Raw genomic sequence first — 20,895 nt, forward strand, 5'->3', positions numbered from 1 at the left:
CCACCACACCTGCAAGTGATCAGCTCATCACCACAACAACAACAACACACCTGTCTACAGTCTACAACCACCACACCTGCGGGTGATCAGCCCATCACCACAACAACAACACACCTGTCTACAGTCTACAACCACCACACCTGCGCGTGATCAGCTCATCACCACAACACACCTGTCTACAGGCTACAACCACCACACGTGCGAGTGATCAGCTCATCACCACAACAACACACCTGTCTACAATATACAACCACCACACCTGCGGCTGATCAGCTCATCACCACAACAACAACACACCTGTCTACAGTCTACAACCACCACACCTGCGAGTGCTCAGCTCATCACCACAACAACACACCTGTCTACAGTCTACAACCACACCTGCGAGTGATCAGCTCATCACCACAACAACACACCTGTCTACCGTCTACAACCACCACGCCTGCGAGTGTTCAGCCCATCACCACAACAACACACCTATCTACAGTCTACAACCACCACACCTGCGAGTGATCAGCTCATCACCACAACAACACACCTGTCTACAGTCTACAACCACACATGCGAGTGATCAGCTCATCACAACAACACACCTGTCTACAATCTACAACCACCACACCTGCGGGTGATCAGCCCATCACCACAACAACACACTTGTCTACAGTCTACAACCACCACACCTGCGAGTGATCAGCCCATCACCACAACAACAACACACCTGTCTACAGTCTACAACCATCACAGCTACGAGTGATCAGCCTATCACCACAACAACAACACACCTGTCTACAACCACCACACCTGCAAGTGATCAGCTCATCACCACAACAACAACAACACACCTGTCTACAGTCTACAACCACCACACCTGCGAGTGATCAGCTCATTACCACAACAACACACCTGTCTACAATATACAACCACCACACCTGTGGGTGATCAGCCCATCACCACAACCACAAACCTGTCTACAGTCTACAACCACCACACCTGCACGTGATCAGCTCATCACCACAACACACCTGTCTACAGGCTACAACCACCACACGTGCGAGTGATCAGCCCATCACCACAACAACACACCTGTCTACAATATACAACCACCACACCTGCGGCTGATCAGCTCATCACCACAACAACAACACACCTGTCTACAGTCTACAACCACCACACCTGCGAGTGATCAGCTCATCACCACAACAACACACTTGTCTACAGTCTACAACCACCACACCTGCGAGTGATCAGCCCATCACCACAACAACAACACACCTGTCTACAATATACAACCACCACACCTGCGAGTGATCAGCTCATCACCACAACAACAAACCTGTCTACAGTCTACAACCACACCTGCGAGTGATCAGCTCATCACCATAACAACAACACACCTGTCTACAGTCTACAACCACCACACCTGCAAGTGATCAGCCCATCACCACAACAACACACCTGTCTACAGTCTACAACCACCACACCTGCGAGTGATCAGCTCATCACCACAACAACACACCTGTCTACCGTCTACAACCACCACGCCTGCGAGTGTTCAGCCCATCACCACAACAACACACCTATCTACAGTCTACAACCACCACACCTGCGAGTGATCAGCTCATCACCACAACAACACACCTGTCTACAGTCTACAACCACACCTGCGAGTGATCAGCTCATCACAACAACACACCTGTCTACCGTCTACAACCACCACACCTGCGGTTGATCAGCCCATCACCACAACAACACACTTGTCTACAGTCTACAACCACCACACCTGCGAGTGATCAGCCCATCACCACAACAACAACACACCTGTCTACAGTCTACAACCACCACACCTGCGAGTGATCAGCCCATCACCACAACAACAACACACCTGTCTACAGTCTACAACCACCACACATGCGAGTGATCAGCCCATCACCATAACAACAACACACCTGTCTACAGTCTACAACCACCACACCTGCGAGTGATCAGCCCTTCACCACAACAACACACCTGTCTACAACCACCACACCTGCAAGTGATCAGCTCATCACCACAACAACAACAACACACCTGTCTACCGTCTACAACCACCACGCCTGCGAGTGTTCAGCCCATCACCACAACAACACACCTATCTACAGTCTACAACCACCACACCTGCGAGTGATCAGCTCATCACCACAACAACACACCTGTCTACAGTCTACAACCACACCTGCGAGTGATCAGCTCATCACCACAACAACACACTTGTCTACAGTCTACAACCACCACACCTGCGAGTGATCAGCCCATCACCACAACAACAACACACCTGTCTACAGTCTACAACCATCACAGCTACGAGTGATCAGCCCATCACCACAACAACAACACACCTGTCTACAACCACCACACCTGCAAGTGATCAGCTCATCACCACAACAACAACACACCTGTCTACAGTCTACAACCACCACACCTGCGAGTGATCAGCTCATTACCACAACAACACACCTGTCTACAATATACAACCACCACACCTGCAAGTGATCAGCTCATCACCACAACAACAACAACACACCTGTCTACAGTCTACAACCACCACACCTGCGGGTGATCAGCCCATCACCACAACAACAACACACCTGTCTACAGTCTACAACCACCACACCTGCGCGTGATCAGCTCATCACCACAACACACCTGTCTACAGGCTACAACCACCACACGTGCGAGTGATCAGCCCATCACCACAACAACACACCTGTCTACAATATACAACCACCACACCTGCGGCTGATCAGCTCATCACCACAACAACAACAACACACCTGTCTACAGTCTACAACCACCACACCTGCAAGTGATCAGCCCATCACCACAACAACACACCTGTCTACAGTCTACAACCACCACACCTGCGAGTGATCAGCTCATCACCACAACAACACACCTGTCTACCGTCTACAACCACCACGCCTGCGAGTGTTCAGCCCATCACCACAACAACACACCTATCTACAGTCTACAACCACCACACCTGCGAGTGATCAGCTCATCACCACAACAACACACCTGTCTACAGTCTACAACCACACCTGCGAGTGATCAGCTCATCACAACAACACACCTGTCTACCGTCTACAACCACCACACCTGCGGGTGATCAGCCCATCACCACAACAACACACTTGTCTACAGTCTACAACCACCACACCTGCGAGTGATCAGCCCATCACCACAACAACAACACACCTGTCTACAGTCTACAACCACCACACCTGCGAGTGATCAGCCCATAACCACAACAACACACCTGTCTACAACCACCACATCTGCAAATGATCAGCTCATCACCACAACAACAACACACCTGTCTACAGTCTACAATCACCAAACCTGCGAGTGATCAGCTCATTACCACAACAACACACCTGTCTACAATATACAACCACCACACCTGCAAGTGATCAGCTCATCACCACAACAACAACAACACACCTGTCTACAGTCTACAACCACCACACCTGCGCGTGATCAGCTCATCACCACAACACACCTGTCTACAGGCTACAACCACCACATGTGCGAGTGATCAGCCCATCACCACAACAACACACCTGTCTACAATATACAACCACCACACCTGCGGCTGATCAGCTCATCACCACAACAACAACACACCTGTCTACAGTCTACAACCACCACACCTGCGAGTGATCAGCTCATCACCACAACAACACACCTGTCTACAGTCTACAACCACACCTGCGAGTGATCAGCTCATCACAACAACACACTTGTCTACCGTCTACAACCACCACGCCTGCGAGTGATCAGCCCATTAACACAACAACACACCTGTCTACAATCTACAACCACACCTGCGAGTGATCAGCTCATCACCACAACAACACACCTGTCTACAGTCTACAACCACACCTGCGAGTGATCAGCCCATTACCACAACAACACACCTGTCTACAATCTACAACCACCACACCTGCGAGTGATCAGCTCATCACCACAACAACAACACACCTGTCTACAACCACACCTGCGAGTGATCAGCTCACCAACCTACAAGGCCCCAGCCAACCCAGTGTGTTGTCGCCAGAACGTGCCTAAGCGACAGTGAGCAATGTTGTCTAGCCTACCTAGTTTACTCGTGTCTTCTAGTCAAATCGTCAACCCACGTTTTCCTTCCTCTTTCCTCCGGGTCTTCTGGCGTCCTGTTTAATTCTGTTTTCCCTGTCTCCTCAAGAACCCCTCGAGTTCTGCCGTCTCCCACGGACCCTAACCTCTCACTTGGATTGGGACCTCTAAAGGACTCATTCTCTCTCACGGATCACGGACCCTGGAAAACCACGCTCGGACTTCTTTCTTGGATCACGGACCACGGACACCTTTGCCCGCATGCACATTTCATAAATTGGACACGCCATTTACATACCGCACCACACGTAGGGTAAATACTTACACATAGCCTAGACACACAACCCGCTGGTCATCCCACATAGTTTAGACACACATCCCACAAACAAGACGAACAACGCACCCTACACAGTACACTTTACTCTTGTGTTTTTCCTTGTTTCATTTCGTTAACAGATCCGCCCTTCCGGTGGCTCAAGTTTGGCTCCGCTCCGGCCGTTGCCATAACAGCTACAGTGCGTAACCTTTGTCTGCACTTCCTCGCAGCAGTAGGGGTTATTGCTTCCAGCCTTCATTCCTTCATGAAGAATAGTAGATCTTCTACTATGCTGTGTCACTGCATGGGCACCTCCGTGAGGGGCCATTACGCACGACGCAGTGGCGAGGCTGAAGAGTTTTTTGTGACGTGGTGAAGTAGGTGCATGTTTGTGCTTGCGGTACCGGGTGGATCCAGTGTGGTATAGACTATACCCTGCTTTGCCCTTAACCCACTAGTGATAGCCTTAGAAGGCGTAACGCTAGCTACTATGAGTAGAGGCACAACCCTGTAAGATTTGGGCCCACTGGCTCCGTAACAGCTGAGGAAAAAGCTGTTATGGGAGCCAACATGGACCGCGGAACATGAAGGGCCGGTAGATCCTGGGCCCTAACTAGTTTTGAACATTGAACATGTAAAAAAATTCGAATCCATTGGTAGCCATATACAGTTTAAAAAAATATATTTTATTGGTTTTCAGTTTGCAAATCATATCAGATTATACAACGAATAACAATTATATAAAACACAGCAAACATTCTCCACCCTCTTCTCCCTCCCATAACTCACCCCTATCCACTGAGTAGAGACACAGAAGAAAGAACATAAAGGAGAAGAAATTAAATAAAGAGTAAATAGACAAACAAATAATTTCCTTAGATCAGTGTACAAGATGTTGACGGTACACTGCCTGCTGAAGCAGGTCACCAACATTAACATTATGGCTTAAGAAGTACATAAAAGTTCTCCAGATAGCATCAAAAACATTTTGTTTAGGTCTAACAATACATGTCATCTTTTTCACTGACAAGTCTGAAGCATCCCTTTCATCCACAATTCCCATTCTTGGTTGATTAACATTTCTCCAATTAAGAGCAGTTATACAGTTAGCGTGTAGTATACACGTCTATGGGTTTAAACTCTGCTTTGTAAGTGATGGTTGATAGGATATAAACCCAGAATAAAAAGCTTAAGGTCCAACTGTAATTTCTTTGATAAAATTTGATAAATCATATTGTAACTTGCATGGATAAGTAGACCCGCTGGCCGCTGGCTGGCGGGTCTGACCCTTTAGTCTAGCGGTTAGCGATGCCTCCTGCGGTGCGGGCGATACAGGTTCGCTTCCCGGCCGCGGCACTTCCTGTGGTTGCGTTGTCCCCCGAATTCGGTATAATATTAATAATGTAGTGAATTCAGGGGGCAGCCCGGGAACCGCCGCAGCCAGGACGTGAACCCAGATTTCCCGCACCACGGGCGACTACGTTAACCAGTCGACTAAATGGTCCGACCTGTGATGGCCTGGCGGCCTGTCCGGGGTGTCTCCCCGCCTGCCGCCCAGTGACTGCCGGGATAGGCTCCAGCATCCCCGCGACCCCGAGAGCAGCATTGGATAATGGATGGATGGATGGATATTAATAATGTCTAGCCAAAAGGATTTCACTCTCACGCATTCACATATACAGCGGTATAGTGTCCCTCTTGCCTCATTATACTTGATACAGATATCAGGAATATTATCATTAAACTTGTGCAATTTAACAGGATTTATTTGTATGCATCAGCCATTTATACTGTAAAAGCTTCAAGCTACTGTTGACTGTCTGCCTCTGAGCCTTCCTACATGTCTTACTCCAGTCTTCTAGACCCTCTTGACAGTCATCGCAAGTTTCTGGATTATAACACTTATATACTCACACATCTGTTCCTAAACAATATTATTTTTGTGAACCCATAAGCTCTAATGGCATGTTCCCAAAGCCAAAATAAGTAATGTTTCGCTGACTTTTTGTTAATAAATTAAAAACCAAAATATAGTGCTTGTATAAGTATTCAACCCCTTGTGCTGTGAACGGTCCAGGTTTACACAAATGACAAATTATTCCTAAAACAAACTCAGGTCAACACAACTGGACATAATTAGTGTGCAGCTGTAATGTTAAAGTAATGGTCTGGTTTATGGGTATTAAAGCACTCTGTGTAAAGTTCACTAGCCGGGCGTGAACTCCATCAGAACATGAAGACAAAGCAGCAGAATACTGGAGTAAGACGCAAAGTGATTAAAATGCAGAAGGCGGGAAAGGGACACAAGACAATATCCAAGTGTGTGGATGTCCCACAGAACACTGTTGGATCCATTGTCAGAAAGTGGAAGCTGTATCGCACCACCCAGACGCTTTGTAGGACAGGCCGTCCCTCAGAGCTAAGTGTCTGAGCAAGACGTGGGCTGGTGAGGAAAGCCACAGATGATCCTGCAGTCACTGTGAAGGAGCTCCAGAGGTCAGTGGCTGAAACTGAAGTAAATGTGCATGAGTCAACCATATCACGGCTCTCCATACATCTGGCCTGTATGGGAGGGTGGCAAGAAAGAAGCCGTTGCTCAAAGCCATGCATATAAAAGCACGCTTGGAGTTTGCCACCAAGCATGGGAGAGACCCAGTTAGGATGTGGGTAAAGGTTTTGTGGTCAGACGAGACGACAGTTGAGCTTTCTGGCCAAAACTCAAAGCGTTATGTGCGGCGCAAACCTAACACTGCTCATGCCCTAAAAAACACCCTCCCTACAGTGAAGCGTGGCGGCAGCATAATGCTATGGGGTTGCTTTTCATCTGCAGGCACTGGGAACCTTGTTCACATTGAGGGAAGAATGGATGGAGCTAAATACAGGGAAATGTTGGAAGAAAACCTGTTGCAGTCTGCCATAAAACTGAAGCTTGGGAGAAGGTTCACCTTCCAGCAGGACAAATGATCCTAAGCACAAGGCTAAAGCAACAACAGCATGGCTAAGCAACAAAAAGGAGAACGTTTTGGAGTGGTCAAGTCAAAGTCCGCACCTCAACCCCATTGAAAATCTGTGGCACAGACAGAAAATCGCAGGCAGAGGCGCCATCCCACCAACGTGCAAGACCTGTAGAAATTCTGCCAAGAAGAATGGGCAATTCTTGTACATACCTACCCAAAGAGAATCATGGCTGTTATTGCAGCAAAAGGGCACTCTACAAAGTACTGATATGTGGGGGTTGAATACTTATACAAGCACTGTATTTTAGTTTTTAATTTATTTACAAAGTCAGTGAAACACAACTTATTTTGGCTTTGGGAACACACTGTTAGAGCTTATGGGTTCACAAAAATAATACTGTTCAGGAACAGATGTGTGAGTATCTTTTATAATCCAGAAATTAGTGATAACTGTCAAGGGGGTTGAATACTTTTGCAAGGCACTGTAGCTAAAGATGTGCAACATTCTAGTGATGAGGTAGTTGCTTCCAGAATTGGGTCTTAATTAATCTGAGCGATCTTATTCACCTCAAGGACAATTTTTATACCCAGATATGTGAAATTATCCGTTGGGTGAAAATAGAAGCATAAACATGGCTATTTTTCCTCTCTAAGTCATTAAGTAACATAGATGATTTGGAATGATTAATTTTTTATCCAGATATTTGTCCAAATGTTTTGATAGGACTGCGGGGATAGAACTGATTTTTTAGGAGCAAGATTACATCATCAGCAGAGAGTGCTTTTCTATATTCTAAATTACCTTCTCTCCTAAACACCTCCACGCCTCCACAGGCATGCCATCTGGACCAACCGCTTTTCTACTCTTCAACCTCTTCATAGCTGCCCTCACTTCCTCCTTGCTAATCCACCACACTTCCTGATTCACTATCCCCACATCATGCTTTAACAGTAAACATAAGTAAAATAAAAACACATAACACAACCAAAATAGCAACAGTGTAGCAATTTCATTACAATTGAAAAATTAAAAAAATAAATAACCTACAATAATACACCTATATAAAAATATAAATCAAATACTGATAATGCAAACAAAACGGATTAAGCATAGGTTTTCACTGGCTTTCCTTCGGATCCTTGGCTGTAGTATGGTTTCATGCCACGAAACAGCACTACCGATGTGATGTTTGCACTGAGAATGCTGATGGACAAGTATAGAGAAGACCCAGAAGGAGTTACATAGGTGCTTTGTGAATCTAGAGAAAGCATATGACAGGGTGCCGAGAGAGGGGGTGTGGTATTGTATGAGGAAGTCAGGAGTGGCAGAGAAGTATGTAGGAGTGGTGCAGGATATGTATGAGGGAGGTGTGACAGTGGTGAGGTGTGTGGTTGGAATGACAGATGGGTTCAAGGTGGAGGTGGGATTGCATCAAGGGTCGGCTCTGATCCCTTTCTTGTTTGCAATGGTGATGGACAGGTTGACGGATGAGATCAGGCAGAAGTCTCCGTGGACAATGATGTTTGCGGATGACATTGTGATCTGTAGGGAGAGTAGGATGCAGGTTGAGGGGAGCCTGGAGAGGTGGAGGTATGCACTGGGGAGAAGAGGGCTGAAAGTAAGTAGGAGCAAGACAGAATACATATGCGTGAATGAGAGGGAGGACAGTGGAATGGTGAGGATGCAAGGAGTAGAGGTGACGAAGGCGTATGAGTTTAAATACTTGAGATCAACTGTCCAAAGTAACGGGGAGTGAAGTAGAGAGGTGAAGAAGAGAGGGCAGGCAGGGTGGAGTGGGTGGAGAAGAATGTCAGGAGTGATTTGTGACAGAAGGGTACCAGCAAGAGTTAATGGGAAGGTTTACAAGATGGTTGTGAGACCAGCTATGTTGTATGGTTTGGAGACAGTGGCACTACTGATGAAAAGACAGGAGGTGGAGGTGGAGGTGGCAGAGTTGAAGATGCTTAGATTTTCATTGGGAGTGATGAAGAAGGACAGGATTAGGAACGAGTATATTAGAGGGACAGCTCAGGTTGGACGGTTAGGAGACAAAGCAAGAGAGGCAAGATTGAGATGGTCTGGACATGTGTGGAGGAGAGATGCTGGGTATACTGGGAGAAGGATGCTGAATATGGAGCTGCAAGGGAAGAGGAGAAGAGGAAGGCCAAAGAAGAGGTTTATGGATGTGGTGAGGGAGGACATGCAGATAGCTGGCGTGATGCAGAGGACAGGAAGAGATGGAAACGCATGATCTGCTGTGGCGACCCCTAATGGAAGCAGCCGAAAGTAGTAGCAGTAGTAATAGTAGCAGTATTGCTGAAAACTTGGTAAGGCCATTCCACCAGCTTCCCGGGGTTTCTGAAGGACCGCTTTGTGTATCCGAGGCATTTTTCCATTCCATATAAATGATGAAATAAATGTTATCTACTTTCAGTGTATGAGTGTTCCTTGTGGTCACTGTGATTCATTCGGCACACCTAATTTTCACTGAGGGGCTTGGGGCGTGATGTATTGCGTGTAAAATCGTGATTGTGATGCTATTTCATGTGGCCCTCAGATCCGATTAAACAAAAGGGAAGTCTTCCCCTCTCAGAGAGAACCAATATGAAACATATTAAAATCAAGCCTAACCAAGAGAGGTTATGTAGGTAGGTCAGGTGAATTGGCCGTACTAAATTGTCCCTAGGTGTGTGTGTGTGTGTGTGTGTGTGTGTGTGTGTGTGTGTGTGTGTGTGTGTGTGTGTGTGTGTGAGCCCTGTGATGGCCTGGTGGCCTGTCCAGGGTGTCTCCCCGCCTGCTGCCCAATGACTGCTGGGATAGGCTCCAACACCCCCGCGACCCTGAGAGCAGGATAAGTGGTTTGGATAATGGATGGATGGATTTATCTAGCGAAGAGAATCATGTCTTTTTAATACAAACTGGTATAGATTGAAAGAGGTATAAAAACGCAGGTAAGATATTAATTTTAACTGCATTAATATGACCTGCGATAGAAGGAGCCCAGACCAGCATTCCGGATCAAGTTTAGTACAGCCTAGCAGAGTTAGAAAGTTACATTTAAAAAGATCCTTATATTTTATTCTCAAGAGTTCTAGTCTGCAACATCGCCTTTTCAGAGCATCACTGGAGGAAATGTCAGCGAAGAGGGTGTGCGGCCTGCGCCACGAGCTTGTGTCATTTCTATCCAGCCTGTGGAGCCAAAAAGCCCAAGAATATCAGAGGTTTTTAAGTGACAATAAGGTGATGGCATATGTTATTTTTTTGCGTGACATCATGTCTCATCTAAATCCCCTTAATTACGAGGCAAGAACCACACTGTTGCAGACATGTACGAGGCGGCTGAAGCTCTCCGGTCAAAGCTGAACCTTTTGCAGAGGAGTGTTCACAAGAGAAAGCTGCACTTCCCACGTCTGCAGGAGCATTGTGAGAAGAAGGAAATGCGGGAGGATCCGGCGATGAAGGACTTCACGACGAGCCTGGCAGAAAACTCCAAGGAACGATTTGAAAGCTCTCCTAAACTCTCAGGTGACATCCTCCTCTTCCTGAGACAGCCGTTGTCCGTTTTGGCTGACGGCCGGTGGACTGCAGAGGCCAGAAGGCTGGTGGTGCCTTCCATAGATGAGGCAACTCTTCAGATGGAGGTCTTGGAGATGGGAACATCTGATTTGCTCAACGCACAACACAAGGACGTTGGGGTGAGTGACTTTTGGATCAACATGGTTCCCCAAGCTCGATTCAAAAACATGAGAGCTGTTGCAGTGCTCCTACTCACAATGTTCCCCTCCACGAGTCATCGTTTTCTTCAACGCACTGGATCAAGAACCAGGACAGAAACAGACTCTCCGGTCCACATCTTGGCCAGTGCCTCAGGCTTGCCACAACAGAATACAAGCCTGACATGAGAAGGACTGTCTCACCCTGTCACTCTCACTTCTCTCACTGACTGCTGGATAATAATAATACATTTTATTGGTGGGCACCTTTCAGAGCACTCAAGGACACCTTACAGAACACAGTTAAAAGAACAAGCAGCACTGTATCAGGCAGCATAAAATCAAAACAAAGCAGCGTAGACAATAAAAAGTTCACACAACAAATAAGTATAAAATCATGAATGAACATCTATCTATTTAAATGGTTGGTTTTGAAATTATTTTGTTCAAAATGTGCATTTTTCTTTTCTTGTGTTACCCTCAACACAGACGGGCTTTAAGAATCCCAGGCCTAAATTATTACGACTACCACCACCTCCCCCTCCTCCTCCTACTACTGCTACTACTACTAATAATGATAATAATAATAAAAATGGTAATAATGATAATAATAATCGTAAGAGCAGCAGCAACATCTGCACATAAAACACTTTCCTGGCGCAACGGAAACAACACTCCCGGATGTTCTGACCCTTGACCCGGCACGCACGGCATGATGTGGCCCTTGGGGAACACTAACTGGGGACGCCCGGTGCACGGCCGTGAGCAGCACCTTTCGGCCTGCCCTTATTGGATTACAGCCACTTTTGTCTTTTGACATTGCGAGCTTTATAAATTAAGTTTCCCACGATTCTAATTTCGTACAAAAATGCGAACCGGAGGGTCAGTTTTCTCTTTTTTGGTTTTTCTCGGGACGTCTACAGCACTGGGTTAAGGTCGTTAATGAAAAAAAAATGATTAAACTTGGCTCCCTACGGGCGGAGTGACGTCACTGCGCACCATTTAAGGTGGAACGGGGAAAATCCGAATAAAGCGCCGGATGGTCAAGTCAGGGGCCTCGTGTGTCAGTCACGACTACGGGCAAATCTGTGCGCACATGGGATTGTTTAGCCCTGAAGCTTGTCTGACAGCAGCAGCAGCAACGCACGACGCTTATTTGTAATCCCCCCCCCCCAACATCCGCTGTCTCCCCCTGGCAACGAGCCGTCAGCCAGGCGGTGTGTACATGCGGGCAGGGGTTGAGACAAACGTGCGGGCTAAAACTCCCCCGGGGCGTGTGCGCGCGAGCGGTACCCCCTAGCAACGCCTGATGCGCGGGGTTCGTAAGGAAAGGTCGAGGTTCACCGGCGGCCACGACAGCCGGGTCATGGGGTTTAACGGTGGACATCGTCACACTGTTAGCAAAGCCGTTGAGCCAGCTGACCTTTAGAAAAAACAAACAACTCTCGGAGCCCTAGCTGACCTCTCGCTGACCTCTCGGACCTCTAATGGAGTGGTCTGAAGTCCAAAACGTGTACATTACATTAGCCGAGAGACGGCAACCACACTAGCCCCAACATGGCAGCAGGACCGCCCGCCAGCCTCGGGACCCAGCGGCCGGACGGACGGACGGACGCCTAGCTTGTCTGCCGCTAGCGCCACAGCACGGTGTTTACCTTCTCTATCGGCGCGCACCGGTGAGTGGCCAAAGACCGTGCCAGCGACAAAACGGTGTCAAAGTAAAATCCTCTCGTTCCCTCTCCATGAACAGACATGGCGCCAGGAGTGGGTCTGAAACAGACGCGGTCGTCCCCCGGCGCCGTCCTGACAGGGGACGTCCGAGCTCACGACGCGGCGCGGACACTACGGCAAGCACGGCGGTTACGAAGAGCGCGCTTGCACGACGTCACATCCTGTCAGAGCGTGCGCCCCGCTCAGCGCACCGGGAATAAGGACCCCATCTTCGCGGAGTCCACGCTTCCGGTACGTCTGATCCTCCGCTCCGCCTGCGGTGTCCACGCTGGGTAATGAGGCGCTTGTTGGGCACGTCGTATTATTGGTCGAAACCCAAAAGATTAATTTTCAAAAATTAAGGCCAATAAAAATTCGCAATTAAAAAAGTGATGCGGTGAATCATTTAGGTAAATAGTGATGCCGTCTGGTAGGTACTAGATTTAAAATGCAACGGAATCTCTAAATCTGCACCTCAGCACGAAATAAGGTGGAATTCACCGGCAGGGATAGTATCAGGGTGGCCGTGGCCACCCCTGGCCACCCCTTGGGGGCGCCACTGGATGCCCCGCCTCCTGCGGACCTGCTGATTGAGCCCAGGTGACCCCAATTCCTCATCAGCTGGGTATATAACTTGGAGGGGGACACCCAACAGGGCCAGTGTTGGCAGCCAGAGAGCGAGCTCTTGTGTCCAGACTCCTTGAGAAGGAGAGTGAAACCTTATTAGTGTTGTTTCTTCCGGTTTGGTTGGATCTGAGTTTGTTTTGTTAAAAGCGCCAGCATCTTTAGTTGCCTTGTTTATTTTATAGTTTGACTAAAGGGTCATTTTGTTAATAAATCTTGTTTTTACACCTGGTTCCGCCTCCCACCTTTCTTATTCCCCCGGGACACTTTAATTTTCTTTGTTACTTCCCCCTCACCCCCTGGACCTTTAACAGGGAACGTAACAGTATCACGACAGGCGGATCTTGCGTCACATTCCCACGCGCTGCAAGTGTTTACCTAAGCATTACACACGAGGAGCGAAGGGATTTAGCTTTAAACTCGTTAACAGGCATGGCAACTTCCTAATAAGCAAAGAGTCTTTTTATTTTATACGTCCTAAAAACCTGAACAATTCTATTCGGGCAATTGGGGCAAAAAACAGACAAATAGTTGAAGCAACTGCATACCTGCATTTTTAACTACACAACTGACATGATGAAAAGTGAGACATGTTCAACAAACACACACATACCCCATGTTGGTGGAGAGTGATCAGGGTTTATTGTTAATCACAGAGAGGAGAGACAGCACAGCATTTACACCTTATCTTACCTGATCTCACCAGAGACGGTTAAACTCAAACTGGGGCATAAGTCAAGCTCACACAACATGTGTGTTGCGCGGATGTGCTGGATGTGTAACCAATTTCCAGGATGTTACTTTCAAGCTCGTGCGCCAGGTAAAATTAACCGTACGTAACTGCACACTACCACAATCTAAAAGCTGCAACCCCACAAAAGGAAATACGTATAGCTTAAAGCGGAGGCAAGTAAAAGCGGACCAGTGAGCATCGGGTGCTCCGTGCCACCGCACGGCAGGCATTTCAAACACTCCACCACCAACCTTCTGCACCAACAGCCCGCTCGCGTACCCACCGGCACCGGCTCTCTAAGGGTTTGCAGAAAACACTGAAACGCTTCAACTCTCCACTTCTTAGGGACAAGGCTGAACCGCCGCTGCCTGCTTTTCGTGATTTTAGGGCATTAAACAGACTCTCAGCTTTGTTAACAAAAAACATCCCAAAAGCCACAAAAGGAAAAAAAATCAACAAGCTGTAGTTTTGCCGGATTACGATGAGGAAAACGTTTGATAGTGGGAGATTTACTTATCAGAAGTGCAGTTTGTTTACACAGGCCAAAAGATCAAGTGTACAGTTAAATATTGACATATCTACCAAAGCCCTGTTCCAATTTGGTTAGGACCCTTAACGAGCACATGACAACACACGCTGACGCACTTTTTCATGTTTCATCTTTATCATTCAAATCGGCTCCATAAATAGTTATCAAGTATGTAAATAGCCAAGTTGAATGATTCATTAAAATCATGACAAAGGTAATCAATGGCGCCATCAATCAATCCAAGAATCTTTAGGCCTCCAGTTCAGATAGCAAACAACCATGACGATGACATGATGAAACCAAATGGGTAAGGTCGGGGAGAGATCCACTTTTATTGAGAGTTGTACTGAAAAAGACCGGTTCCACTTCCAGGTGAAAATTACTTGAAGAAAATGGAGATGGACACAGATGGATCCTTTCCCTTGCTATACCACTCGTCGCACTTCAAAAAACCTCTTCAGGTAGTAAATCTGTCCAAGCGTCATGGCAACAAGGACGAGGGCTTCGAAGAACGACCACAGCACCACTCTGCTGTTTGTGTTGTCATTGACTACGGGAAAAAATAAAAACAGACTTGAACAAGTTGGAAAAGAATACAGACCCACAAACGTAAGACATCTCACAGGAGAACACACAAGCCCCTGACAAACCGAAGACTCACTTGCTCTGTGTATCCTTTCACGGACCTCCATGTACTCCTGCTCGTGCTTTACAGCGGTCATGGCAACGGCCAGTTCGTTGATCATCTCCTCCAGCTTGTTCTGGTGGGCTGCAACGGCACAGAAGACAAGAATCAACACCCAGTCATAACACAAGATATATAGCTGCACAGCAAAAGTACAAATGAAGGCATGCATGACATTCCTATACATTCTTGTGGACTTATGCAGAGCACCATGCTTTATGAAAATGTGTTGCATTACAAGGGAAAACAGAACATATTCATAAATTCATCTTTGCAAGCTGTCAAACCCTTTACTAACCCAGGCTTACTGCCTGCAAACAACAATGGAGAAAGTATTATTAGTTTGCACCAGGGAAACAACTGGTTAGGTAAAGCTCTATGCAGTGTATCACACGCCAAATGTCTATTTTACAACTGTCGGTTTGACGTCCCCCTGCCCAGTGCCCTACCATCCCAGTTGTCACCACCTACAAGGAGGAAAAGAGTGTCCCAAATAAAAATTAAGAGAACAAAACAATTAAAACACAATGAAAGAGGCAGAACCGAAAAAATAAGACAAAAACAATGTCAACATAATTAACAGTTGCACAAAACTAATCAAGACTGGCTCAAAAGGACATTTCACCCCAAAATTAGAAATATGTTTTCCTTCTTACCTATAGTCCCATTTATTGATCTGGATCATTTTGGTGCGAGTTGTCAAGTTTTGGAGATATTATGTGGAAACTATTTTCGATATTATTTATAAGCAGTTTCATGTAGGAACTATTTTCTTAGACCGAACTACACCAACATGAACCTGTTCACATTAAGGTCTGTGGGTTATATTGAGTAACCGGGTCACAATTTCTGGAAAGAGACGTTGCTGTTGAGTTTTTCAACTGTATCTTTTTGGCACTCTGAGCAACACAAGCCGAGTGCTATCCACTGCTACTGTATTTGAGAGAAGGCAGACATCTCTACAGCCGATATCTCCAAAACTCGACAACTCACACCAAAATGATCTAGATCAGACATGGGCTGCTGGTGGCCCGTGGGCCGCACTCGGCGGGTCAATTTCCAAATATCAGTAAATTGTTGGTTTCACAGGCGTTGGAAGGATGCGGGCCATTTGACCACATTTGAGCTGGATCCCAATTGTAATTATACTGTCCACTGATAAGAGGGCACTCCCTTGAAACACAAGAGGCCTGCAGCCAAGCAACTGATTGCACATGGTCTCCGTCTTGGTCTCGGCAGATTTCTTCTGCAACAACACACAACGAGAGACATAAGCGGCAAAAAAGAACACGTGACCTAGAGATCCGTGTCTTCCAGGCAAGATGGGGAACAGAACATCTTTTTACGGATTTCAAAGGCAAACCTGTGTGTTTAGAGTGCCTGGAAACACAATCGGCCATGAAGGATTTCAACTTGAGTCGCCACTACAATACCACGCACAAAGACAAATATGGCATGTACACCGGAGGTGCCAGAGCCGCCATCATCGCTGACCTTGAAGGAAAAATACATCGCCAGCACAGCCTTTTTACCAAAGCCACATCTACACAGGAGTCCTCTCTCAAGGCATATAAGACGCCCTGCGCTTGCGCTTTACACTGAAATCCCAGTGTTCTTGCAGGGCAGCATTCGATGTGATGGAAGCGCTTAGTGCAGTAAACTCAGGGGTACAGAATTCTCTGCGACATGGCCTTCCTTGAGGATATTACCTCACATCTTAATCACCTTAATATGCAGTTGCAGGGAAGAGGCCAAACTGTGTCGGATCTCTATGCACACATGAACGCATTTAAGTGTAAATTAGCCCTGTTCAAAGAAGGCTTTTCATCCGACCATCCAAATCTGACACACTTTCCCGCCTGTGAAGAGATGCATAAAGATGTCCCCGAATGTGAGAAAACATTTCTCAAGTACGGAGCAGACACAAAAACACTGCTGCAGCAGTTCAAGCAACGCTTTCAAGATTTCCACGCCACGCAGCCACAAAGTGCATTATTCACTGACCCCCTCTGCTGCTGTCAGTGAGCAACCCCAGAGTTGCAGCTTGAACCTTGCAAACTACAGTCAGACCCCTTCTTTCAAGCAAAGTGCAAATGAGAGAGGAATTTCATTTTGGAGACTACTACCCGAGTCCTACTTTCCACTCCTCAGATATTTTGCACTCTCAATGGTCAGCATGTTTAGGAGCACTAACACCCGTGAGAGCAGCTTCTGAACAGACAAACTGTTCTAGCTTATGCAGACTGGATGCACAAACACTGACATTCAGTCTATTGTATGCCGGCAGGAGAGGCCACAAGTATCTGGTTAAGACAGGACTTTATACTGATCCACCTGTGGGTGAGTTTCAATGGCTTTCAATGGCTTCATCAGCATATGAATGTGTGTGTGTGTGTGTGAATGGGTGAATGTGAGGCATAAATTGTAAAAAAGCGCTTTGAGTGGCCGGTAGACTAGAAAAGCGCTATATAAAATGCAGTCCATTTACCATTTTGAGCTAAATGCATGTCTATTTGAAACATGTTATGGGATGGCACAGCAAAGTAGAAATACACTACAAACATGAATATTAGTTGTTGCACTCAGTGTGAATGTTAACTTTTGTACCATTATTGAATGATGATTTTGAGACCCAATTGCACTGAAATAATGGTATATCACTCAGGAATGTGGACGTTTTGTTTGTGTTAAGCTCATTAAACAGAAATGTTGGTATAATAAACTTTGATTACTGGCATATATTTTGTTCTTTTCATTAAATTGGTAGCTAAAATTGGTTGAGTGATGGGGTTACAGTATCCCACTGGCGGAAGTGCACGGTCACAACCTGGCCCTCTGGTAATGAGGATAAAATTTTTGCGGCCCTCTCTATCGTCACAGTTGCCCATCCCTGATCTAGATGGGAGAATAACACTACAGATAAATAGGAAAAACATGTATTTTTGATTTTGGGGTGAACTGTCCCTTTAAGGATTGGAGCCGTGTAATCCACCCTTTACACATGCACAATACCTTCCGTCTCCATGTCTTGGCCTTTGGGTGCCTCTCCGATATCAATAGTGAACATGACAATCTTGGGTGTCATGGTGGACATTTTGTTGCTAAAGCAGAACTTGTAGGTTCCATCCATGTGTGCTGCAACAGAGTACTTCCCACTGGACTCCCTGTCCCCTTTGTAAATCTGCTTATTGTCAGGGCCGGTTATCTGCGAAGGAAAAAAAAGTGCCAGGCATGTTACTGCTGCAGTTCACTTCATTCATATTAGCTTGTTGGCAATTTACAGCAAAACTACAATTCACAAAATGCACAAAAACGTTAAGTCTTACAATTCAATTGTCAACTCAAAAAGGCCCAGGCTTCAACATGTTTAAAACCAAACTGATCTAGAATAACAGCTGATTGACATCGCTGATTAATATGGCAATGCACAGTCAGAAGATAAGCTTAGCTTTGTTGGATCATTTCGAGGAACACGTCCATCAGTCGGCCTACTGATAAGCCCACTGCCCAAGACACCAGTAAGCCTTAAACACCCTAACACGAATAAATGTTTCCTACTGATAGCTAACTTCAGTGCAGGGTTTGAAAATAAAATGTTGTCAATTTGACGCGACAACGAGCCACAGTAAACAAAGTTAGCCGTTTGGCTAGCCCGACTTAATGTCCTCACACAGCGTCCACGCCGGGCCTCGCAGCCCCGCCGAAGCTCGACGGAAATACACACGCGTGGTCTGCTTAGCTAGCCAGGTGGACATGTCCAAGTCAAAATTCACCTCAACGTCGATATCAAGGAAGCCCCCTTCGGCAACTTCAAACATGACGCCCATCTTGGTCCCGGAGTTGACCCGCTCGTAGAAGCACTCCTCGGCGTGGGCGTCGATGCTAACGAAGTAGCCCGACGCGCCGGCGAGCAACACGGCGAGGAGGACGACGAGCTCCGACAGCGCGAACATAGCGGGGTCGTGTTTTCTGGCTGCCGTTTACGTTTAAATGACAACCGGTCCAATATAACGCGTGTCCAACGAGCCAACGAGCCAGTTTACGGGACAAGAGCCGAGCACCGACGCGCTAACTTCCCCACGCTTCCGACGTAAGAACGTCAGCGCCCAGCGCGCACGACTTCCTGAGTGCCACGTACGTCTATAGTTTCCGCCTGGCTTTTTTCCCCTTCTAAATCGCGTCTTCTTCTTCTGCTGCGTCTTCTTCTTCTTCTTCTGTGGTTCATGCAGTTGGCAAACAACTCTGTGATTGCGTTACCGCCGCTATCTGGACATTATGGGAACGCCTACAAAACGTCAAATCCGTTTATGCCGTGGGGGGGAGGGGGAGGGGACAAATCATTCGAGTAATAGTAATAGTAATAGTGATAGTAATAGCAATAGTAATAGTAGCAGTAATAGCAAAGATCAACCACCTTTTGAGGTAGTTGATCTTTGCTATTACTACTACTACTACTACTTTGGGCTGCTCCCGGTCGGGGTCGCCCAGTACTACTACTAATAATGGTAATTACTATTACCATTATTATTACTACTGGTCTACCCTGCCGAAAGGTTGTTGCGTAGCGTTCTGCACATCAAATAAATGTAAAAATCCCAAACTAAAATGTTATGCACTGCGTCATGGAGCCTGTAATGCGGCCCACTCGCTCCTGATGCCGCTGCACACAAGATGCCTGGCCGATGGCTGCTCTCGCCACCTTGTCCACCTCCTCTTCGTCACGTCATGCAGACTGAAACACCACGGCTTCTTGGATGGTGTGGCGAAAGCTTCGAAACTGTTCAGAACCACCGCATGTGATGATCTGTCAGAACTGTTCAGAACCACCGCCTGTGATGATCTGTCAGAGCTGTTCAGAACCACCGCATGTGATGATCTGTCAGAACTGTTCAGAACCACCGCCTGTGATGATCTGTCAGAGCTGTTCAGAACCACCGCATGTGATGATCTGTCAGAACTGTTCAGAACCACCGCATGTGATGATCTGTCAGAACTGTTCAGAACCAGTGCATGTGATGATCTGTCAGAACTGTTCAGAACCAGTGCATGTGATGATCTGTCAGAACTGTTCAGAACCAGTGCATGTGATGATCTGTCAGAACTGTTCAGAACCAGTACCTGTGATGATCTGTCAGAACTGTTCAGAACCACCGCGTGTGATGATCTGTCAGAACTGTTCAGAACCACCGCCTGTGATGATCTGTCAGAACTGTTCAGAACCAGTGCATGTGATGATCTGTCAGAACTGTTCAGAACCACTGCCTGTGATGATCTGTCAGAACCGTTCAGAACCAGTGCATGTGATGATCTGTCAGAACTGTTCAGAACCAGTGCATGTGATGATCTGTCAGAACTGTTCAGAACCAGTGCGTGTGATGATCTGTCAGAACTGTTCAGAACCACCGCCTGTGATGATCTGTCAGAACTGTTCAGAACCTGTGCATGTGATGATCTGTCAGAACTGTTCAGAACCACTGCCTGTGATGATCTGTC

At 46.8% G+C, this 20,895-nt stretch overlaps 2 protein-coding genes across 2 annotated transcripts in view; both read right to left on the minus strand.

Annotated features, from left to right (window-relative positions):
* Positions 1-12,898, minus strand: part of pi4kaa (phosphatidylinositol 4-kinase, catalytic, alpha a) — a 70,843-nt gene extending 57,945 nt beyond the window's left edge. The window contains exon 1 of the mRNA XM_056290293.1: positions 12,777-12,898. Coding sequence (XP_056146268.1) covers positions 12,777-12,875 — 99 coding nt within the window. The 5' untranslated portion in view covers positions 12,876-12,898. The remainder of the gene's footprint in view (positions 1-12,776) is intronic.
* A 1,180-nt stretch (positions 12,899-14,078) lies between these two features.
* tmed2 (transmembrane p24 trafficking protein 2) lies at positions 14,079-19,546 on the minus strand. The gene is made up of 4 exons (XM_056290630.1): positions 19,176-19,546; positions 18,415-18,607; positions 15,379-15,486; positions 14,079-15,267 (listed from the first exon to the last, which is right to left on the minus strand). The coding sequence occupies exons 1-4, from the start codon at positions 19,353-19,355 to the stop codon at positions 15,143-15,145; spliced, it is 606 nt and encodes a 201-aa protein (XP_056146605.1). The 5' UTR covers positions 19,356-19,546; the 3' UTR covers positions 14,079-15,142.
* Between the last annotated feature and the right edge of the window lie 1,349 nt (positions 19,547-20,895).

This window comes from Lampris incognitus, chromosome 12 (assembly GCF_029633865.1).
Source record: "Lampris incognitus isolate fLamInc1 chromosome 12, fLamInc1.hap2, whole genome shotgun sequence".
NCBI lineage: Eukaryota > Metazoa > Chordata > Actinopteri > Lampriformes > Lampridae > Lampris > Lampris incognitus.